Below are 24060 nucleotides of genomic sequence, written 5' to 3'. Positions count from 1 at the left end.
TAAAAATTTCCAAAACTATGAACTTGCACATCAAACATAGCAACAATTACAGAGTAGAGCACACACCTAATGTTTTAAAAATAAAAGGAATAGGAGGCAATAAAAAAGTGACTAGTTAAGCTGTTGGTTAAGAGTGATCTCCCCGCTCACCCACCATAATAATGTGGTAATAACACGGTGATAAATATTAGACTTTTGCCTTTTTGCACAGAACAGCAGATAAGCACTGACCCCATGACCTGTGAGACCGACAGAGCGACTGTTGCTCCAATTTATGCAAACACATAAGCTTGTGTTTTTAATCTAAATATTTCCCTGGAGGTATATTGATGTCACCATTATGGAGGCATCGCTTTTCTGTTTGCTTGGGCTTAGTTACGCTTAAACAAAGTAGAGAGGCTCAGGCAAGCACTCTGTGGAGATTTTGAGTCTTAAAGGGAAACTTCAGTATTTTTCAACCTGGACAATGTTTTTCCCTTGTTTTTGTGTCTAAGTGACCAACAGGGAAAACATTTTTGAAATTGGTCCAGTACTGAACAAGAGTGCTGTAGCCAACAGTCCCCAAAACAGACTACATTGTAGTGTATTCCTTAAGGGCAGGAGCACATCCTCAATGTATGTCCACTGAAACTGCTTGTTTTTGCTACTGACAAGCTCAGATTGATTATAAGTGTTTGACACTATTATGAAAAGGACCCTACAGAGAAATAAAATGTTTTCCTTCATCTTTTGCTTGATTTTTCTCACTGAGAAAAGTCTCACTGAAAACGAAGTCTCATTCTAAAGTCCACACTTTTTCTTTTTAAAACAGTTTTAAAGCGTTAACGATTGCTGTACACACAAGAGTTTTAGCAATATTTCAGAATTAACCTCCATCATGTTAAAATGAATATCACATGGTCAGTCATGTACACTGTAGATGGTCTACTCTGCGGTTGGTTACTTAGGTGCTCAGATAAGAACACATAGATGGCGAAAAGCAAAACCAGAAATTTCTTTGCTTGAACCAGTGACAAGGCGGCACTGTTAATAAAATTAAGATGAGTACAAGGCAGCAAAACAGAAAAGGAGTTGTTGCAAATAGCAACATGTTTTGGCCTCACATCAACATTTTCAGGTGTCTCTCTTTCCACCCATCTGGGCTAAAGTGCAACACCAGTCCAGTTTCCAATCTAAAAAGGGGTCAGCAGCATTTTCAAAGGTCTCCTTTTTAGCAAAGTGTGAATGCTGGGCGTAAATTTAGCAGTAATTATGCGTTTTAAAATTAAATCATATTGGTGTAGATGTTGCCTGAGAATTTCCCAACAGCAGTGCCTCACCTGCTGTTAGTTATGATCTGACAAAAACAAACCTGCAGGAACACAGCGCCATTTAAGTGATGAGCTGGTACGCACAATATTAAGTCCTGTAAAAAACTGCATAATCTAATTAGCAGTACAGTGGCATTGATGTAGCTTGCCCTCATGGCTGTAGTCAGTTCAGCTGTGTTAGCTCCTCTCTGTCCTGACCTGCAATGCTTGATAGGCTGCTGATAACAGGAGCCATGTGTCTTTCTACTTCATTGACTAATTTAGCTGGCGTGCTGGTCATGTCCCAGACATTACAACACGTGTCTGACAGTAATCAACAGACACAGAGCAGCACAAACACATCCAAACAATGGCAGGTTGAAATCAGACATTTTAAACCTCACTGGCTCCTTTGGGAAGAAAAGGTCCGACAAGACCCCACCAAGCACCCCTTCACACTTCACACTGAAGTGGAACAATCAGCATTGGATTTCAAGAAGGTTGTCACAGTAACAGTGAACATTAAGTAGCTCTCTATTAATAACATGGCACAGCGGTTTGCAAATCGTGTTGCATTTGAATGACACTGTAGGGCAGTTTACTAGAATCATTCAGGAACACCGATGAAATCGTTCATAAGAACTCAGAAATGAAGTTAAAACATTTCTTACCATGCTACTTCTGGAACATTTTATTAAATGAATAGCTCAGCAATACATGTGTTTTGATAATGCTGTTGGCTGTTGAGCTATAAACGTGCTCATCATGTGGTGGAAAGGATCAAACACAGATGATTATCTACTCTCATTTTTAGAACAAAGCAGGTACTGTGTGGTTGCCCCAAAATCTAGCAAATCTAGTGAAGGGGGGGGGGGCTATGTTAACACCCTACCCTACATGTGACCACTAGTTCTGAGCAAAATGCTAATGCCAACATAAACACTAGAGCTTAGAGGTCTCAGACTGGGGGAGCTGTCTACATGTCCAGACTGTACTATTATTTTTACAACTGGAAGGGCACTCAGAGAGCACAGACCTTCACCGAGGCTAAATACCCTCACCTCCATGTTTACAAAAATGAAAAATAATTTGTGTATCTGTCCTGTGATTCAAATCTGCTCCAACATTTAATGGGATCTTCCTTGGCCCATGCTACACCCTTACATCAATGTTTCATGAAAATCGGGTCAGTAGTTTTTTCCATAACCCTGCTGAAAACCAAACAAAGCATTACCTCCTTGGCAGAGTTAATAATAATGTTGTACAATTTCAGTATATTTCAATAGCCAGCTGTAAAGCATATAATTTTGCATTTATAAGAACTTAAACCTTCTACCCATGGATAAAAAGATGGTGCACACTGATATGGGCATTTCCGAAAACACTGCATATAAATCTGCACCTCTCTACTCTTAACAGTCATTTCCTCAACACTGAGGGCAGTCTAAAAAAAGCATTCCTATGAGACTTAAAACATGCTTTCATGTAAGAGTCACATACTAAAGAAATAAGCTGCCTATTTTGCTTGAATTAAACCCAGTTGAGAAATCAGATCTCAAGAAATGTTTGTCAAAAAAAATGTTGGTATACAAATGTCTGATGTTGTGTTTTTTAAGTTTGTCATTCTTGCTTGACACTTTTGTATTCCATCTGTCATCTTGTACTGCAACTGTGGACCACAATCTACCTACCTATCTCTGTTGATCAGATGATGTATGCATCATCTACTGGCTTGAACAAATGTCTCAAATTATCAAAAAATTGTGCCCCAACTTCAACTGATTTAACTGTTTATCTGTTCTATTCCCTTGGTGAAATGCTGAAGCTGAGAAATACATATCCATGCAATTTAAAGGTATGCTATGCAGGAACTGTCGGTTACTGTTTGTACCAGCATCACCAGCGAAGGTGACAGCTAACCGCAGCTTTGCCCGTAGGGAGTCGCCTCCCTGTATTTGCATTTTTTGGCACTGTGTCCACTACTTTTGTAGCTTCTCCTTGAATGTGCGTGCTGCTTACAGCCTGGCACCTGGTCGCTACTTTCTTATAAAGTTCAGACCTCACCTGCACCCTGTGACCAGGAACGCTCCAAACACAGAGAAATAGAAAACACCACAGTTTGAGGACAGAGTCCCAGCAGATAAATACACTGCCACACACTTCTAGTGGGTCACAAGGGATGACATGGGAGGAATTACAGACGAGTCTATACATTGTATTTTAGAATATACCTGCATAGTATATGTTTAATGATGTCGACAGTATGTGCTCAGAAGGTAAAAAAAGCACAGTTCAAGCAATACACTAGGCATCTACTGTCTACCTATACATTCACAGGTCAACTTACCATGGACATGCCCTCTAACAGCCCTGTGTATCCTGTAACACATCATCACTGACAGTGCTCTAGTATTACATTAGTAACAGTAGCTTTAAATTGCATTAAAGGGCCATTGTGAATCAACGCATATCCTATAGACAGGGGTGCAATTACATTATGGCTGCTCGAGAGACAAAAAGGACAACGTTGTATGACAAAGTGACAAAGTGAGCAGGATGCATTTGTCTTGTTAAGCAATTGCAGAGCTTACTCTGACCTTTGACCTCCCCGTTTGGTGTGGCAAATGCTTCTATCACGACAAAGTATCGCATTATCTTGAAACAACTCTATTTGTATCAAGAGGTTTAGCAAAGTCTGGAAGACTTTCATACAGCACACCAATAAGACTTCCTTGAGTAAACTCTAATAGCAAGGCCACATCCTCCTCAGGTCCTTGTCCCTTGTTGACTCACCATAGTCACAAAGATTGGAGGAGGATGAGTAATCACCTTGACAGAAGTTAAGTATGATCCAAGCAGCTTTGTAGCTAGGTGGAGCTAACATGCTAAAGAAACATCTTGAAAACATGCAGGTACAAGGTGGTTTAGTTTCCACTGCTAGAAAAACTAGAATTACCGCCTCATGGTCATTTGCCTCCACAACCCAGTCAATTTGCAGTTACTGTTTTTCTCCATGCCTGTGAAAACATGGATGCTTTATAAATATTTTTAACCGGGGAATCTGCAGTTTCCTTTCCGTTCCTGAGTTATGACGTTGAGTACTGGCCATAAAAGTGTTTTTGAAGAACATTATAATGTCACAGTGAAGTTGACTTTTTGAATATAAAATGTCATCACCTCATCATTGTACACTATTAGACATTTGTGTGAAATGTTGTCATAATTAGAATTCTTGAGTTATAGCCAAAAACATGTTTAGTGAGGTCATGGCGATCTTGACCTTCAACCTTCAACCACCAAATTCAAATCAGTTTATATCTGTGCCAAAGTGAACATTTATGCCAAATTTGACAGAATTCCCTCAAAGTGTTCTTGAGATATTGTGTTTAGAAATATAGGACAGGCAGATAGACTAACGATCTCAGTGAGATTACCTGATTACATATTATTAAGTGTAAATATATAAACGAGAGAATATCTTGTGGAAAAAATGTTGCTGAGCCCTAAAATAGAGTTCCACAGACTCGGCAGACTCGTGGCTTGTGGTGGCCTGAGTCCATAATAAGACAATGCGTGTTGGTTTTTCCATTTAATTTGCCACCCTTTTCATTGTTCTTATGAACATGTCAGTTTACATGAGCAAGCTTCTCCCAAGCCGACAAACTGGCGAATCAAGAGATTCTGGTCTTTTTTTTTATTGTAATGGTACAAAGCAGTTTGAGTCACCTTAAATGATCTGTGAAGTCAGCTGTCACAACTACAGGAACAGATCGTACAACATCTCACGTCATCCTTGGCTAATCAGTCTCCATTTACCTTGATGGAAGACATATATACTTACATTGCATGTCAAGGCTTTACATAACATAGGACATTCCAAAATAATTGGGATGCAATGTAAAATGTAAATAAAAACAGAGTGCCATACTTTGCAAATCTTTTCGGACATATATTCAACTGAGTACAATACAAAGGTAGTATATTTATGGTCCAAACAAACAAACTTTATTGTTTTCTGTATATTTATGCTCATTCTGAATTTGATGCTGCAAAAACATTAAGGCAGGGGCATGTTTACCACTGTGTAACATCACCCTTTCTTTTAACCACATTCTGTAAGCATTTGGGAAGTGAGGACTAATCGTTGAAGTTTTGAAAAGTGAAATTTCTTTTTTAAGGATGCACAAGTGGGTCCCCCAAAATCTTCCAGATTTAAAGCATGTGTGGAAGAATGGGCCAAAATCCAATCTGAACACTGAGAGAGGTTAGTTTCTTTACTGATCTTGAAGCTGGCACTGCAAACAAAGGTGCCTCCAAGTATTAAATACAATTCAGTCAGCATGTTTAATACTTTTTGTGTCATTCCTCTTTGTTTATTTTTTCTAATGTTTAATAGAAAAAAAACGACGTGAATTCTTGGGATTTGAAAATTATTGCATTCTGTATTTTTTCACATCTTACACAGCGTCTCAACTTTTTTGGAATCAAGGTCATAAATGTGGAAAATATGAATAAATTTACAAAAGTCAAAAAGAAGTAAAATCATACTTTTTGACATCTATAATGTGTTTGAGCTAGAGGGCAGTTGGAGAGCGCGGACATCCAAATGCCTTACATCGCAATGTTAACGTGAGTGAAAAACTATTTTGGTTCCCGCCCATGACAACAAACAAACAAACCAAACCAAACTGAAAACATAGCCCCATGTCTTTGGAGGACGTAACCGGCACTTACTAATTACAGTACATTACAGCATGTAATGAGATTTATGATGGTTCTTAACAATGTTAGTATGAAACTCCGAACATAATGTTACTGGGCGGATCAAACAGAGTTTATAGGAAACACCCACTTTGTGTGCCGTCTATTGCTACAGCAAGGAACTGTGGGGAGGGCCTGATCTCCTTTCATAAAGGATGTTTCTGTATTTCCTCGACTAAAGGAGACAATAGATAAATTAAAAAGGGATAAAATATTGGCAGCAGTTCTTTTCTTAAGCATCTAGAGGAACTGTTAAGCTTAGGCACAGTTGTTAATTGTCATTTTTAAACATTTTTGTTTGGGGGATGGTTAACTTTACCCTGGTTGTGGTGACTGTGAGGGTCACAATCTTGCAGGGACTCTGTTTATCAGTGCATTCTGTGCAGTTTTCGTTGCTTCTAGCCTTGAAACATTTTTTATGCTAACATAGGTGTTTTAGTCCAAGCCTGTAAGCAGCTTTTGGATTACCATGATTGCACATGTACTCATTTTGGGGTAACCTATATAAGGCTAGAGATCTTTTTTGATTGACATTTGTACGTCATTAGGCCTTTACAAACTCCAATTAAAAGATACTGTCCATGTGCAATGCAAAGACTCAGAGATTAAAAATGTTGCCTACTGTTATCATTAGGTTAATTGACCTGGACGAGCTGAGGACCAGATGACCCGGTCTGGCTCATCCTGTGCTATCTGTTGTTCTACCCAGCTGAGTTTAGGAGAAAAGGATGTGATGATGTCATCTTGACTTTGCAGAAAACTATCAGTGAGGCTGATTAAGACAAAATTACACATCAACCCAGTGTTGGTCCTTTCTGTATCTTTGCATGGAGAGTGACTTTGACCAGAGGGCGTGGCTGAGGTGCTGAACAGCAGCACACAGAGGCTGCAGCAGCCCTGGAACAACGGCCTGCCTGGGATTGTGTAACACACAAGTCATGTTGTTAAAGTAAAATAGAGTTCACCTCCTTCTAGACTAAACTGTGATTCAGACCTTGACCACTAACCTCCAACTGACTATTTATTTACATTCACATCCAACGAATGAGATTGTGTTTAAGGTCGGAAAAAAAACAGCGCCCTATTAGACTATTGTGTGTGCTTTTCTGGTGGAACAAAATGAAAAGGGGCATGCCTTTCTCAAATAGGACTGTTTCAGTGTCTTCTTTGTGAGATCTAATCTTTACCAGATAGGACTCTAAAACAAAGAGACTTGTTATCACCTCAGGGTCAGACACTGACGCTGTTTTAAGTAAAAACCTGAGGCAAATCCATGTCTTATGATACTGTATGACAAAATCGTTTCTCTTAGGTGGGTGTGTTTTGCATCACAGAGGCTGGATGGGTTCTTACAGGCATCTTTTGAGGTTTGTTGACTGAGGATATTGAAAGAAATCCCCTGACAAATTGCTTTTCACTCAGTGGACAATGAGGTATTTGCACGCAATTAGGTACTTTATTCAACAGAGTAAGGGGGTGGCTGGGGTATGACTTCAGTTTTTTGTTTTTTCATATCATGACCCTTCCTGCAACTACGAACCTTTTCTCGAGAGTCCCTGAGTGACTGTTGGAAAAATGCATAACCCTCCCACTGCAATGAATAACCGTATTTAACCTTTTATGACTATGATAAATGGTGCGATGTTGGAGATTGTTTAAGAAAACCTTTCAACCACACTTGCGTTTTGGTGCAATCTAGGGTTATCTAAAATAAATACAAACCATTTCAAATTGAATGTCCCTCCCCAAAAGCATAAGTCCCTCCCTAGAACTTAAAAAAATTCATTTGAAATGCCTCCCCAGTTTTGCACCATCCCCTCCCCTCTCATAAATAACAAACAGTCCCTTATTTAATCCTTGTTATGAATTGCAGGAGGGTTTGTTGCTCACATTGACTACTTGGTGCTGTCATATTGGCACAGAAAATCATCTACGCCCCATGTGCTGTGCCTGTGTAACCGGATTAAAAACATACCCGGTAGCCTGCAATTTGTGACTGAAGCCTGGCGGCTAGAAATACGACAAAATGGGTTAGCGTGATAAGGCCTAGGGAGGAGGCCCGTTTCTCTGACACACACACACACACACACACACCTATGAAAATGTGACCACACATTGAGTGAGAACAAATGACATGTGTCACAAAAACCGTGCATGCTCCCCTTTTCATATGCTGCTCTTTGTGCTGAAAATCGCTGAGCTGTACACACACTGTAGCTCCCCTACATGCATGTGTTTTTCGCTACACTGCTGAACAGATTATGCATATTTTGATGGTCAACAAAAGGATGGTGGTCTGCACTAGACCTCTTTGAGTAGTGGTATAACTCACCAGGCCCGCAGCCTAAACTAAAACCTACCTGCACTGCCGTAGGACTTTGCCAGTAGCCATCCGACACTTGCGCATATTTTTGCTTTAGTACAGTCATACAAATCCAATGGCTTTATGTCTGGGACCACAAAAGTCTTCCTCGTGTTAGGAGAGTCCACCATAGCGAGTCTGTGAAAAAATGGGAAGCGGTGCTGGCAAAAAGCTACAAGACTGTTTAAAAATAATCAAGCAATCATGTTTTTAGCTGACTATTCCACACGAGCGGGGCAGCTAGGAATGTGGGTAAGGGTTTTGTCGGGAAAATATCCGCCCCGGCGCTGCTTCCGAGCCACTTAATGTCCTTTTACGTGCGGTTTTTGGAGGCGAAGTCCTTGTTAAATCATGCCTTACAACCAAGCAAAGCCCCGAGCCGCCGGGTTTTAAGTGAAAACCGGACTATTCCCCTCGTTTTTGCCCTTCTTCGTCCGCATTGCTATGTAGTCAGTTCCCAGTACGCAGCTCCAGTGAGAGCCCCGCCGATGACTGACTACCAGGTGCTCCACACTGGCATCACTCACTCAACCCACGGACCAATAGGAAATGAGCTTGAGCAAAGGGGGCGGGACCTCCCTGTGTGAAAGAGACAGCAGGTGGAGGTGTGGTGTGACTTTTGCTACAGGTTCATCTGAACGCCTGAAGGGGCAAATTTGGAGTTAGACAGCGGTGGAGGAAGGAAAAGTTCTGGTACCAGCCTGTGAAAATACTCTTTTAGAAGTCCTGCTTAGAAAATCTTACTTAAGTAAAAGTAAGTAAGGGTAATCAAGAAAATATACTTAAAGTATTAAAAGTAAAAGTGCCCAATGCAGAAATCTTTATATTTATATGTAGAAAAAACACCCCCAATTTTCAAAATTAGCAGGGAAAAAATAAAAATGCAATGCAAGGTAACAATGTAAAAAACACCCAATTAAAAGTCCTGGAATAAAAATTTACATGAGTCACCACCACTGCAAACACATGTAGTTCCCATACTGACTGAAATTACATTTAAATGGACAAAGTCTCACATTTAAGTTTCTCACACTTGAAAAGAGGGTAGTATCCAGGTCTACCTATCATGTCCTGGGCTGTGAAAACGTAGTCTTTTACCTCTGAGATTATGACTGTCTCCTGTGGATGACCCTGGTACAACACCGAACATCAGCTTTGGTACAGTGACCTGGGCAAAGACCATCAGCCTCAGGGGTACTGCCATAGTGGACCCTGACCTCTGACCTCTTGCAGAAAGAAAACCCCTGAGTATGCTTATGTTAGTTTTATGATACTTTTGATTATCCTGAATTTGAGTAGAAGATTAAGTCATATATCAGCATGCAATATAAATTAAAAATGTTTATACAAGCCCTTTATATATTCTTCCTTGTTACCCAACAACATGCAGGAAAAAAAGCTAGGCATATGATGGTCACATCATCCAGGCAGGGTGTAATGCCAATAAATAATATTTGAGTTACTGTCTAGTGTAGAACAGCAGCAATGTTAAACTCCTGCAGATATTTTCAGGTGCTTATTTACTCTGCTGCACCTTAAAAGCAGCCTGCAGTACATATAAAAATGCTAAAATGAGAGCAAAGGAGTAAACGTCATATTCTATGTAAATCCATGCAGAAAGGAAAAATGGAAATTAAGTTTGGAAAACATTTTAATTTGCCTTTAATTACTGTGACTTGAGACAGTCTTTTCCCATTGTTTCTAAAGTGTTGTTTCCAGTAGCACCCTCCACACTGGAAAAACAGAAATCTCAGGAGTGCCTCGTCACATGATGTTGCTCAAAGCTCCAGTGGAGCACTCCAAGGGCTACACTGCAGTAACTTTGTAAGAGGATTACCTCTAAGCTATTTTAATCTAATAACGAAAGAAACAATTTCTTCCAAGAACTTTATTTTTTCATTTAACTCTTATAGGGTGGTGACATCTACATGACATTTAATCTAAAGGTAAGTCCCCCAGGATACATATATTATTGGAGCACATTGTTACAGGAAAACTACCCACAAAATGGCTATTTGTATATCAGTCACTTACCCCGTGTTACCTTAAATTTGTGAAGAAAACTTATTTTTTCTTGCATGCCTCCACATCAAACGAAGAATCCAAAAATGGTGAATGCACTTGAGAGGGTTGTGTTTAACAGCAAAACTATTTCTAAACATCTGTTTACAAACTCTAACAACTTTTGCAGTATAATTCAAGTCTTATTTATCTAGTTGTATGCTCAACACTTCCCAAAACATGCATTTTTACTAAAACCTTACTACTTAAAACACTTACACATAAAGAGTTCAAACTCATGTGCTTGCCTTATGCAGTAGTTTTAAATTGTAAGGTTTTAGTAAAAATGCTTGTTTGGAAAGCACTGAACATACGACTGGATAAATGACACTTTGATTATATTGCAGTAAGTTGTGTAAGAGTTTATAAACAGATGTTTTGATTTAAACTGAGCCCCATTGTGTAAATAAAGTTTTCTTTACAAATTCAACTTAACTAAGGGTGAGCAAGTGATAAAGAAATTATGATTTTGCAGGTGAAGAAAGACTTTTAATGTGTTAATTCATGTTTGACCAAAGTAAAGTTTGCAAGACACTACAGTGGACATGAGGCTTGAATGCTTTCCTTTGACGAACTGTTCTGATGAAAATAAACCAACCCATCCTACTGTTTTCTAGGCTGTAGGTTCCTCTGCCAGATAAAAGTCACTGCATGTAACAAGTTTAAATCATTTTTTTATTACAACTGTATTTTCCAGACAATATAAAGAAAGTTTCAGACATTCAAAGAGACCAGCTGGTCATTTAGATTCACTGGTGCACAATTCACAAACACTGATAAACTGGCATAAGGATAACTTTGAAAATGTTGTTTCATACCCAAAACTGTCAGACTGTGTTGGGTCAGACCCCAAAAGACTGAAATTCATCTTACAGCATTGATACCTTAAGCCTCAAAAATGATCAGCAAACCAAATAAACACCTGCATCTATCACAAAAATGGGCATTAGGAACTTACTGCAGGGTTACTGATATTTGAATGGAGCCACAGTATGTTTCAAGTTATAACATTTTTTCTTGATCATTAATTTTTTGCAAGGTACCCACCTACTACTGATCCTCAAGCCAACAATGTGAGGCTTGAATGCTCAGCTCCACTTTCAAATGAATGCCTTCTGTTGAAAAAACTATGCTCCTCCCCTCTGTTTTCTAGGACAGGCTTCCTGTTAGAGAAAGAGCTTTTATTTAAAACAGTGTTTTTACTGTCAATTTTACAAAACGTTGTTCGGAGAAAAAGTCAAATCACATTAAACTACAGTTGCAGTTATTATGCGCCTGCTTTAGAAATTCATTGCAGAAATCTCCTCCGTGTCACAATTATCTCAAACTTCAAACTTGAGAAAGACTGACACCATATGGCCAATACTAGTAATAGTTCCTATCTTGTACATTGTACTACAGAAATACACAAGGGGCCTAATGCTGCCATTCAGTTTTTCAATCGTGTCTGTTTCTATTAAAACAAAATGGATACAAAAAGGCAATAACACAAACTTAAAAATGGAGCCTACTCAATTTCTACAGAAGAGATCAGTACAGAAGGCATCTCTCAGTCATCTTTAAGCCCTCCAAAGACAGCTGTGGGGACACTCTTCTGTTCAAGCTGCACCTCTGTAAAAAGCCAAGAGGAGAAGACAATGAACACATGCATTTTCATAAATAAAATGTGTCTCTATGAATGTTTAAACAAACAACAAATGTTTCCTTTTCACTGCTCAGGCTGGGCCTGTTGTGTGTGTCACTCACCCTCTGGTCCCTGGTCTTCGTCGTCTTCATCTTCGTCATCATCATCAATGTCGATCTCATCAGGATTGGCTTGTTTCGAAAGTTCAGCCAACTCACTGCGAGATGTGTCACTCCTGCTTCGGCAGATGCAGAGAATAAGATTTACATGAAGACATTTACGTCAAAATATGTAGTCTAATATTATAAACAGGCAGAACTTTTCACAGAATATTAATGATTATCCACTGTGAGTGAAAAAAAGACAAACCTGACAAAGAGGATCTTCTCTTTGGGCTTAGGTTTGTCTTGTTCGGCCTCAGCAGCAAGCTGTTGTGCTTTCTGCTCCAGCATCTTCATGTCATCAATTCCCATTTGGCCTGGAGCGAGATCTGACACTGGATACAGGATGAAAGAAATGCTTGAACACAAACATCAGCCAAAAAGATAGAAGTACTATAATTCTTGTGCAGCTCTGGGTTGCAACTTCAGGATGAAGGACAAACATGTAGCATCTGTTGGGCCCTAAGAAATCCTTTTTTTATTCTTTCTAAAATTCTGTTTTCTGCTTTAATTTTTCTGAAATTCTGTATTTTGTGACAGAAGCACATTGCGCAGTGTTTCCCATACATTCAATCATTTGTGGTAGCCCGCCACTATTAAAAAATCTGCTTCTAAATAAGATTTTCTATTTTTTTGACCTGTACCACGCTGATATACATCTACTGTTCAGTTATGTTTTGCGAAATGCAGACGGTACTCTAGACACAAATGGAGAAACAGAATGCCAGCTATTCCACATTTTGCAGTTGATTTCATTTTTCTTTTTCAAATTTTGCAACTCTTGCTGTGTTTCACATCGTTGAAACCAAAGGGCCCTTCATCTGTGGCTAAAATATCACGATAATTAAACACCCTCCTCAATGGTCCACACAGTTCACGACTAATGACTTAGTGCAGCCTCTCTCACCTGTGCCTGTGGAGCTTGTTGTGGCCTTCAGCATCTGAGAGGACATGAAGTTGACCTGTGTGTTGTATGTGGCTTGGACACTGCGTTTGATCCTCAGCATCTCTCTAATCGTGTCTTCATTTCCATGGCGGATCTCAAATTCTTTCCAGGTCTGCCAGAAGTTTGCAGTCACCTGAAACATCAAATATATCACGAGGAATTACAATGCACACTGCACAGAATGCGACATTTTATTAAGAATCAGGTAAAGGCAGAAGGGGGTTTATCTCACCCTTGGGTCACAGATCTGGGAGCAGTAGGAGTAGATTGCTCTGGCGCGATCAATCTCGCCAAGTTTACTCTCCATGTCAGCAAATCGCAGACACATGTCCCTTGCATGCTCATCAGGAAGGACCTGGATTAAAAAATATATATATTAAAAAAGAAAAAGAACAGCAAATGGTATAATTCTGATAGGTCAGAAATAGTAGAGGGATTTATGTTATAATCCACAGATAATCATCTGAAAGAATCAATAAGACATGTTCATATTCATTGATCATTTTTCCATGTACCTCAATAGCTTTCTGGTAAATTGCCCTGGTATACGTGACCCCATAAATTTCAGCTGCTCTCTTGATGTAGATATTGAACATGTGATGTCTCTCCTCAGTTTCTACTGCCTGTGTTGCTCTTTCATATACAGCCATGGCGTGGCGTGCCAATCCGTATCCCTCCTCCAATTTGGCATACAACAGGTAAATGGCTGGAAAGCAACGCAGCGTCGGAAGTCAGGTATCAGCACGTTTAATAAAAAGAAAAATCTGAAATAATGTGAAATACACAACTTGTCAATGTAATTCCAAAAAAGCAACTTACTCTTGGCAAACTTGGCAGGACAGCCATCTAAGGCTTGTTCAAACAAATCTCTAGCCCTCTCCAGCTTCTTGCCCCCGTAACGATCAATGAACTTGGTGAGGTACGTGTTCCAGATGTCATAAACGTTCGGCCACCTGAAGAGAGCAATGCCACGCTCATATGCCTAAAAAGAGTATTGAAAAAGACATTGAGACTCGTATTACACTGGCACAGGCATTCACGCTGATATTAAGTGTTGGTTTAGTTAATTAGTGCCATGTTATTACCTTGAAGCTTTCCTCAAAGTAGTTGTGCTCTTCAAGGAACATGGCATAGTTGATGATGATCTGTGGCGTGGCAATGCGGAGGTCAATGATGCGATCATACACTGCTTTTGTAGACTGAGAAGGAAAAAAAAGAAAAATGGAGGAGGATTTTAACTAAACAAAAAGCACTCAGAGATGACTGACAGATCTTATTTCAAAGACACAAAAAGCACTCAGTGGATAAGAACTCTAAAACCAACAATAAGAGTCTGAGAGTTTGGCTGCAATGCTATGTACACGTTCTGCGTATCACATAATGTAGTAACTTAAGGTGTCACAGTTCTCCAAATCCACAAGTTGACTTGACTTCCGATTTTAAGTTCATGATTCAGTGTTTTTCAACAATATTGACTATGCCATTGTTAGATAATTGAGTCCTAATTTATAAAGATCATAAATATATAATAAATCTATATATATCATATACAATTTATTCAAATTCAATAATATCTCATTTGAACAGTCATTTAGGCACAAACTGTGAACACAAAAACAAAACGAAAGGCCACTAGATGGCAGAGGGGTACTTTACAACAACTTGAGTTTGCTTACTTCTAAAAGCTACCAGATCCTATTTGTTTATGAAGCCTGTGCAAATGTATTTATTTGTTGCCAGAGGACCTGCCTCGAGCATGGCCTTCAAACTGTAGTTTTTCTGTCAACAACACATTCATTTTTTTTTACATAACTCACAGGAAAGCAAAATGTTGCCACACTGGTTTTGTCTGGGATGCAGGAGGATGTTCTATTTCTGTTGTTTCTCCTTTATCTCTGACTCTGGCAGTAGCTATGGTGTCTCCAAAAAAAAAAAAAACAGCTGCCAGCTACCAGTAAACTACACTTTGTCATCTTTAAGTGTGCTTTAGTTTTTTAGATAAACACAAGAAGGGAGAATAAAAATGACTGGAAAAATCTCTGATCATGCTTTTGATTTCAGAGGTCACAACTGAAAGATTATTTAGATCCCATTTTCACTTCGAATTAAAATCATGACACCCACAGCAGTAACATACATCTATAAGAACGGAGACATGTTTTGAACATACCTGGAATGTGCCGAGACTCTCCTCCAAGTCCGCCAGCATAGACCAGACCTTCAAGGACTTGTAAACTCTGTTCTGGACTGGCTCAGATGCATCAAAGTACTCTGCTTTCTTTGATGGGATGGCTGTAGCTTTCTATAATCAAATCATTAAAAAACATGTCTTACACACAAATATATATGTGGTTTCATATATTTAAAACGTTTCATTCATAAATTATGACTATAATACATTAACAGGGACTTCCAAGTATTGCTAATACAGGCTAGTTGTAAGTTCATGTCAGTTATCTGTTGAGATTTCTTTTTGATCTCTTAACAGGCAGAGCTTCCCCAAATATATTTTGTTGTCAGTATTCCAATCTCCTACCGCCACGAACTATGGTACCCACAATGCACTCATTTTTGTTTCCCTAAAACGAGTGAACGTCAGTGCATTGTCTGAGAAGAGAGAAAAAGCAATTAACAGTATGTAATGTTTTCCTTAGTCACTAGTCAAACTAGTATTTTTAGTTTAATGTCTTCTTCTACACTAAACATCATTGTAACAAGCAGCCTCAGGGCTTATCAATGGACTACTATATCAGATAACAGTTGATAAGACTAAAAATCATAAGCTAAATCTCAATAAAGAATATGCTTTTAAAAAACATTTGGAGAAAGAAAAACTTGGCCAGTGTTGTTGTAGTTTCTCAGTCCTGCCACTAGATATTACTAAACAGCTGGTGTAAATGGTGCTGCTACTTTACTGATTACACCTGTAATTAAAAACTGCAAATGAGAAACAAATGTCTCACCCTCAGTATGCGCAGTGCCTGTTCATAGTTCTCATGGCGTAGCTCCATCTCTCCGTATTCACACCACACCGCAGCAAGGTCATCCACCTGCTTGTAGTTCACCTTGGTGGCCTTCTCAAAAATTGTCCTGGCCTAAATGAGAGTCAGTGAATGTAGGATATACCAAGAGCAGGAAAACAGTACCTGATTTGAACTGCAGAGGGTTTCCAGAACTGTTGTGGAAAGACCTCGGTGACTTACATCATCCAGCTGCTCATTTTCCTCATAGAACTTAGCAAAGGAAACCCAGAGAGAGTGAGGCTTCCCCGTGGCCTTCATTGGATCCACAGTCTGCACTGCCTCCGTGTACGTGTTGATAATCTGCAGAAGATATGGTGAGCACAGATCCATGAGTAAAGGACATCATAAAGGCAACAGGCATCATTCACTTGTATGTATGGAAAAATGTTCTGATTTTGCACACAAAGTAAGTGTAAACAAAATATTAACACTAGATTCATGACATGTACACACGAGGCAATTTTGTTCTTACCACATCTTAATCATTCTAAATTGACAGGCACGTGGCCACTATTGTCAATAAGCATACTGCCACTCCCCCTTCAGTATAGAAGGAAATATGTTTGCCAATCACAGAAAAAGTGGTTGTTTCTACATAAAAATTCACAGACACCTTCGCAGTTGGACAAGACTAATGAGCCCTTTGTCATTTTATTTCAAACGTTACATCTGTCTCTGAAAATGTGTTCCCTCCTGAAGGCACGGGCTGCAATATCCTCATTGTAACCCCTGTTACACCCATTTTTACATTTTAATGTAAGCATTCTCATTTACTGTTTTGTAAGCCAGGACAGGGATACTTAGTTTTTAGAGTTGAATATTTTCATTATGACAGTATCTGATGAAAAGGCATCAGTTTCATTGATATTTAATACATATGGCAACACATTAGTAAATTAAGGTTTGCCAATATCATTGTCTATTACAGTATTTTTTAATGAATGCAATTTTATTCTATGCATTTAGAAAAGAGGTGTATGTTTTCATTTTTTAAAACAGTGGGGCCCTCATCACCATTTGCATTTATGTATGGTCTAATTCAGTTTCACATTTATTTACACACAATTTAAGGTGAGAAAATATTGATAAATCCTGTATTTCTGCGTGAAACATTTCTAGGTATGGTTTAAGCACTGGTTTGTGTGTATGTACTGTTTGTGAATGAGGCCCAATATTACTATGCGGTGTTTGCTAAATGTTATAACACTATTAACTGTGTGTGTGCACCATCCTTGTCCAATAAAAAAAAACAAAAACAAAACATTTAAAAATAAGGCCTAAGCCCTCACCTGCCGTGGATTGCCGTCATACAGTTTTACCCGCTTGTGCCACTCGTGGACATTGTGAGGATTCTGCCGCAGTAGTACACTGTTCAACAGCAGAGGCCGTCGGGCTATCAGCTGCTCAAAGCGTGCCAGTCTTAGCTCCATGTCTACGTCATCTGAGGCGAGAGGGACAGTAAATAAGGCATGCATGACAAGAGAAGTGACAACAAGTAACAAAGCCCTTATTGATGAACCCACACACCATCTTCATCCTTCCCCATCTCAGAAGTGGTCTCCATCTTTGCTGCAATCATGCTCTCTTCAAACTGGGCATAGCTATCAAACACTTGTGTGAAATCCCTTACTGTTACCACTGTAAGGATTGCCTCCTCATACACGTCACGAGCCTGAAAAAATAAAGACACACAACAGTCAAAAGCAGCCAGTCAACCTGACACAAAGCAGATATATTAAGCAGATGAGAATTTTAGATAAATAACTTTGAATACGATGAGACCTGTATGTGTAAAAATGGGAGCTCCTAAGTAGAAACACACCTTCTCAAAGTGACCACTCCTTATGTAATAGTCAGCTAAAGAGCACCAGAGTTTTCCAAGTTGGTCTGTGAAGCGAGTGAGGCCTCCTCGAATGATGGCCCCAACATTGAGAGAGGTCACTTTATCAGGGTTCTGGGAGATCAGGTCACAGAGCTCATGCCACAGCTGCCCAATACATAAATGTAGAACAAGATGTTTTAATCTTCATGGTCAGCTCAAAAAAAAAACAAACAAACAACAAAAACCAGGCACATTCAGGATGAGAATAAAATCTTACTTGATAGTTAGACTTGCCCTCTTTGGACACAAAGCTTTCGTCATTGACAACAGCTGCAAGTCGCACAGCTGCTTCATCCAAGCGGCCAACAGACCGTAAGTAGTCAATATACTCCTCTGCATTCTCTGGAGATAGCTACAGAATAAAAAGAGCAGACAGCACATATTGAAGACATTCATGTACAACAAATGCTCACTTAAATTTCGATATCATAATCTAGCTTTCCTTGACAATAGTAATTTCAATCTTGACTATTAATCCTATTCTGTTGTATGTCTATGATTTTTAGGAAATGTGTTTCCCTTTCTTCTAAACATTTAAACTCAGTAAAGTATGTGCATAAAGCATTTTAGATGACTTGTTAAACACCCTCAAGCTTAAAACAGCAAATCCAAAAGCTTTTCACTTGGCTGAGAATCTTCAAACATTTACAGAAAATCTTCATACATTCAGATCTATTATATCACACTGTGACATCACACCATGTTACATCCATTTTTCCATAAATTGCCACCGAAAGTGTGCAAATACAACCATCATTGTAATCCAAAACCTCCTGAAATGACAGTCATTGAATGGAACTAGTTTTTGCACCATGCTCTCACCTTAAGGTACCTGCGGTACACCCGGATGGCAGTCTCAGGCAGGGGCAGGTTACGGACAAAGCGGAGATACAGAGGCCAGATGCGTGGATGCTGAGTAACAGGGAGAGCTCTGAGCGCACGGTCAAATGTTTGCCGACTTCTTGTGATCTTGCACTGGGACACGAGGAACTGGCAGTAATCAAGCCATATTCTGGGCATCTAGTTTGAGGAGATACTGGTGGTTGGTTTCAAGCACAACATCCACAGGCCATAATGTAATGCTATTTTGTATTGTGGTGTAGTAGAGTTTCATGGGAAGTATTACCTTATGCATGAACACCAGTGCCCTCTCATGGCAATTATTGATCTCTTCATAGCCTGGATCAGTGACACATTTCCCTTTGACTTGTTTACGTCTCTCTCTCAGATAATTGTACCAAAGTTTATAGCTGTAAAAAACAGACCATAAGCAGATATTATAAGTAGGCGCACGAAATGTGAGACATGGTTGGCCATTTGACACTATCACCTAATTGAAAATCAAGGTACTCATTCTAGTCACAAATAGCTCCATCTTAATTGCAAAGCCAAAACATTTACGCATGTACTAAAATGGGTGCAGCATTCTGTGAATTTGCAAGTATCCGTAGCCACCGGCATTGGTCGATGGTTTTGTTTTTTGCTTTCATGTAATGTAAATGTTAATGTTATTTAGTTACCTGCCAGGCAGCTCTTTTAGGGCCCTTTCATATATCATGTTGAGGGTGGATTTGGCTCCGTTTTGTTTAAATTCAATGTAACGCATCCAGCACTTGACTGAGTATGGGTTTCTGATAATCTCCTCTTCATAAGGCAGATCATCGTCCTCCTAAAAGACCAAAAATAAAAGCACAGATAAAGTACAATTGTAAAGTTAACTTCCATGAGGAGTTGTGGTTGCTAAATGTAACATTAGCACAACCGCGTACGTTACTGCAACGTTCACAATTCGTTCGGAGGATGTAAACTAGAACTTTAGTAATTAACGTTAACTAATGTGAGTTCTCAAATAGCATATTACAATGTTTGCCGACCATGTCCGACAAACACTCTGATTCCTATTTTAACGAGCTAACTTCGACACTCGCAGCTAAGCTATCGTTAGCACTCAAGTAAAAGCTAGCAAGTTAGCTAACACTTGTTCTTAATAAACGCTAACATATAAAATAATTAATGGTGTAGCTTACAAACATAACATCGGGGTTTCCGTTTAGCGAAGGCATTTTTTCCTTGTGAGAATGGCTGTTCGAGATAATAAAAAAAAAGAAAGAAAAAGTAATGCTAACTGTGGCTAACAGAAAGTTGCAGACTAAAGCGTGTAGCCCTCAGTGATACTTCCGGTCTGATTCCAACACGTCACATTACGTCAGATGACCCCTAATATGGATTGTGTTTTAAATGCCTTACTTTTGTTAAATCGGAGGACTACAAGGTCTGTCTTTTAGATTACATTATGCACCTTACTACTGGCAAATTTACGTTCATACTTGTAGGGTAGATAGGCTGACATAGATGGATTACTGAATGGGCCTAACAGGGACAGGCTCAGGGGCCCATAGTGTCAGGGGCCTCTCTGGCCCTCACCTGCAAAATGTCACTGAAAGAGACACGTACTGACCTGGAAGATATTCAAAAGGACCAAAAAGAGACAAAACAACTACAAAAATATGCAGAACAGCAGCAAAGAGACAAAAGGAAACTCACAAAAAGCATTTGACTGACAATAAATAAACAATCCAAAAGGGGTAAAACAAGCACAAAGAGACAAAAAAATAACTATAGAGAGATAGATTTTGCACCTAGCCGACTTTTAAAGTACATTTTGAAAGGCATTATTGTACTCTGTTATGTGATATTCTCTGAATGATTAAAGTATTTTGGAATAACTGGATAAGCTATGAAAATGGTCTAATGGTCTGTAGGTACTTATTTAACTGCGAGCAGGGAAAAGTTGCTTTATTCATGTAGCACATTTCAAACACAAGTGAAAGTGCTTTTTAAGATTATTTCTTTGGGCTTTTGCCTTTATTTGAAAAAAATCAGAATATGGGCTGGGGGTGAGGTACACTGTAACAAACAGAATGGGCTGTAGAGTTTTCCGGGATAGGTGAGAAAGACTAAGAAAAAGACTTTCAAGTGAACTATAATTTAGCTTAGCTTTAGGATGAATCGCTAAGCTTGAATCAAAAATGGCAGTGACTCCCCCTCCTCGACCAGTGTCTCAAGCAATGTGACTATTAATACGACCAGGAGGAGTGGATCCATTCAAAATAAATCAAAATGGTTATCCAATATTAAATCAGTGACTAAAAGAGCTTTAAATGATAGGTATCTAAAGCTCAAAAGTCCACATTTAATTCTCCAGTGATGATGCTCTTTGACAGCAGATGCTTTAATTTTTATGAGATTTTCTTGTACAACCCCCCTTTTGTTTATTTTAGATTTAAACAATTTAAGTGGTCGGGGGACAGACACCGTTCTTATTACACTATGGGTGTGTGACTGTGCTAGAGGAAGCTCAGAGAAGTGTGTAAAACTGCGACTCTGTCCCCTGGATATACAGTTAGCCATATCTGCTCAAATGACAGCTAAGATGTATACAGCATGAGCAATTATCACTTGTAAAACAATAACTTCAGCAATGCCTTTTTGAAACCATTACAAATGCACAAAAACAGTGCAGAAGGTATTTATTGCTAGCAGGCAGATTTTTTCCCATTAAATGGATTTCACATTATTTTATAATAAAGCCATACACACTGCCCAATTCTGCAGGCTGAAATGTCTACATCGGTGGGATATTTGAGAGAGATTTTTATTTTTTTTTCTTCTAATAAACCAACCCTGAATGGTAAAAGTGTGCTGCTGCAAACTGTGACATGACTTCTAGACACAGATGATTATAGTTGTGTGAGAAAATGTGCAAAAAAGATGGAAAAAAAACAACAAAAAACAAACAAACAAAAAACTATGGTACATTTCTTGAAGTTACAAAGGCTGTAGAGCCTGCTTTAAATTATAAGGTTATAAATGATTTTTAAAAAAGTAAAAATTGCTGTCAATACTTCTTAAATGCATTCGGTTAATTGACAGTTGTTTACAAGATTATTTAGACCATTATATTTTAGCACCAATGCCAGCAATGTATCCAAACCATAGTCACGTAGTTTTTCGAGGACACTGAGTTTCCATAACAGCAACAACATCAAATGTGGCACGAGGATAAAGATCTTTGACATCCGAGTGGGACTTTTTATAGGTCTTATCTCAGCCTGGTTGGCAAATGTTACTCTCGTCCTTTTAAGGCAAGGTGTAATACCACTTGAACTTTATGGAAAGGGCCTTCATTCAATTTTACCAGAGGAATATGAGACCCCCCCAATGTCCTGCAACTATATACCAGCGCCCCTTGGGTGCTTCTCCAAAATTAAGTTCCATTCCTGGCTATGCTCATGTTTAAGTGCATGGGCAAGTAGACACAACCTCTATTATAAAAAAAAAACTTTTCTAAAGTGAGTCAGAGTCTAAGTTTGAGTTTATAATTTGTTAGAGCAAATTAGTGATTCAAAAACCTGCATATGTATTGCACAGCATCTATTTTGGGACATACTTTGGACATTACCATCACACTAACGCTTTATGAGATAAGATAAAGCTACATCTAAAGCATCTCTATAAGTCATGTAGCAAGATACTATTATTATATTATATACTTTTCAAAATTTACACATAGTGTGTGAGGAGATGGAAGTTACAATGCTAAATGTTATTTTACTTATTGAATTTCATTGGTTTAACTGGGTAAGGATATTTAATTTTAATGCATTTCAAAGATTTGAAATGTGGGCAAGCTTAATACCAATGACACTTAATACCAATGATATTTGAGTTCATCTCACTAACGGCAAAGAGTTGGGTAAAAAAAGAAAAGTCAAGGCACATCTCACTCAATAGATGATTTAAAAATATAGTTGTTAAATATAGTTGTTAAATATGTTATGATCTTATTGTATGTAAGATAGAGTGTATGATATAAAAATGTGCAATGTCACATGCAATAATATAATTTATAGCTTTTATTTTAGATAGTTTTCTCACTTTTCATTTGCAATTTAACAGAAAATGCACCAAGAGTCAGATTCTAACCTGCTGGATAAATGAAAAATTTTAAGTTTTCCATTTTTCTTGCCATTGTGACAGTGGAGCAATGTTATATTTTTAACACTAAAAAAGCTTACTGAGATGGATCTCACAATGACAGGGATGCTTGACCAAACTGAGACGCTGACTGCTGCTGACCAGGCAGTTCCAGCTTCTATAAAGGCAGCAGCTTCAGACTCCTCTGAGAACTGACAGGCATCACAGGTGAGTGCTTTGTGTGTGTTTCTGCTTACTGAATTTGCTTTTACTTAAAATTAGATTAATGTGATATGTCTCTATGTTTTTCATGACAAGAAACCTTAGGGAATAATTTTTAATTAAATATGGCATGCTCTGATGTAAAGCCATTCACAAAAAAAACATTTTGCAACTAGCTAACTTCTTAAAATAAAATTTGAAAAGTATTATAGTGAATCTGTTATTTGATATTCCTTGATTGATTAAAATATTTTGGAATCATGGAGAGGCTATGAAAATGGTCTAATGATGTAATTACTTATTTAACTGCAGACAAGACGAAGCAGCTTGACTAACAATAAGTAAGAAAACCATTAAGCAACAAAACTGAATAAAATTGATTGAGATAGACTAAAATAGATTTTACAAATTAGATAAAATGAAATAAAACACTTAAAAAAAGCAAATGACAGACACAGTGTAGCAATTGACATTTAGGGAGCCATGAAATTTTGCTAAAATGGGTTAAATACATGTACTTTGACTGCTGTTTACTACAAGCACCAGACTGTGGAATGTATTTTAATTCTGCCTCCTCCAATGATCTTTTCAATCCTTCTTTTGCAGCATCTTAAGACAACAACAGATCTGTGCTACTCAGTTGGGATAAACTGAGGTAACGCATTATTTGCAATACTGTAACACAACAGCACTATTATATTTAGATACAAACACTACCAAAACCTAAATGAAATATATTTAAAGTAATTCAA

At 38.5% G+C, this 24060-nt stretch overlaps 2 protein-coding genes across 5 annotated transcripts in view; both read right to left on the bottom strand.

Annotated features, from left to right (window-relative positions):
* camsap3 (calmodulin regulated spectrin-associated protein family, member 3) overlaps nt 1-8903 on the bottom strand; it is a 32287-nt gene extending 23384 nt beyond the window's left edge. For 2 of the 3 annotated variants that reach the window (XM_042504786.1, XM_042504788.1), the window contains exon 1: nt 8411-8903. In XM_042504786.1, the coding sequence (XP_042360720.1) occupies nt 8411-8543 (133 nt within the window). In that variant the 5' untranslated portion in view covers nt 8544-8903. The remainder of the gene's footprint in view (nt 1-8410) is intronic. The other variant, XM_042504787.1, reaches the window with a different exon arrangement.
* A 2226-nt stretch (nt 8904-11129) lies between these two features.
* xab2 (XPA binding protein 2) lies at nt 11130-20283 on the bottom strand. 2 transcript variants are annotated; one of them, XM_042504794.1, is made up of 20 exons: nt 20137-20283; nt 19630-19778; nt 19236-19359; nt 18932-19129; nt 18327-18461; nt 18050-18214; nt 17755-17899; nt 17517-17668; nt 16408-16527; nt 16168-16299; nt 15375-15506; nt 14290-14403; nt 14024-14186; nt 13720-13910; nt 13437-13559; nt 13166-13337; nt 12467-12593; nt 12220-12332; nt 11985-12084; nt 11130-11636 (listed from the first exon to the last, which is right to left on the bottom strand). In XM_042504794.1, exons 1-19 carry the CDS (start codon nt 20170-20172, stop codon nt 12023-12025), a joined length of 2553 nt encoding a protein of 850 aa, XP_042360728.1. In that variant the 5' UTR covers nt 20173-20283; the 3' UTR covers nt 11130-11636; nt 11985-12022. The 2 variants fall into 2 exon arrangements, with proteins under 2 accessions (XP_042360728.1, XP_042360727.1); XM_042504793.1 differs by having other exon boundaries at nt 11130-12084.
* Between the last annotated feature and the right edge of the window lie 3777 nt (nt 20284-24060).

Source organism: Plectropomus leopardus, chromosome 17 (genome assembly GCF_008729295.1).
Source record: "Plectropomus leopardus isolate mb chromosome 17, YSFRI_Pleo_2.0, whole genome shotgun sequence".
NCBI classification, from domain to species: domain Eukaryota; kingdom Metazoa; phylum Chordata; class Actinopteri; order Perciformes; family Serranidae; genus Plectropomus; species Plectropomus leopardus.
This window is presented reverse-complemented; position numbering and strand designations above follow the sequence as displayed.

Bases quoted from the DNA above. Each gene is read 5' to 3' on its own strand.
- xab2 (XM_042504793.1), bottom strand. From the start codon at position 20,172: ATGCCTTCGCTAAACGGAAACCCCGATGTTATGTTT. The intron at 14,404-15,374 runs GTATGTTCAAAA...TTTCCTTCTCAG, and splicing joins AGAGTCTCGGCACATTCCAG to TCTACAAAAGCAGTGTATGA. The intron at 12,085-12,219 runs GTGAGTGACACA...GGCTTTTTACAG, and splicing joins CGAAGACCAGGGACCAGAGG to AGGTGCAGCTTGAACAGAAG.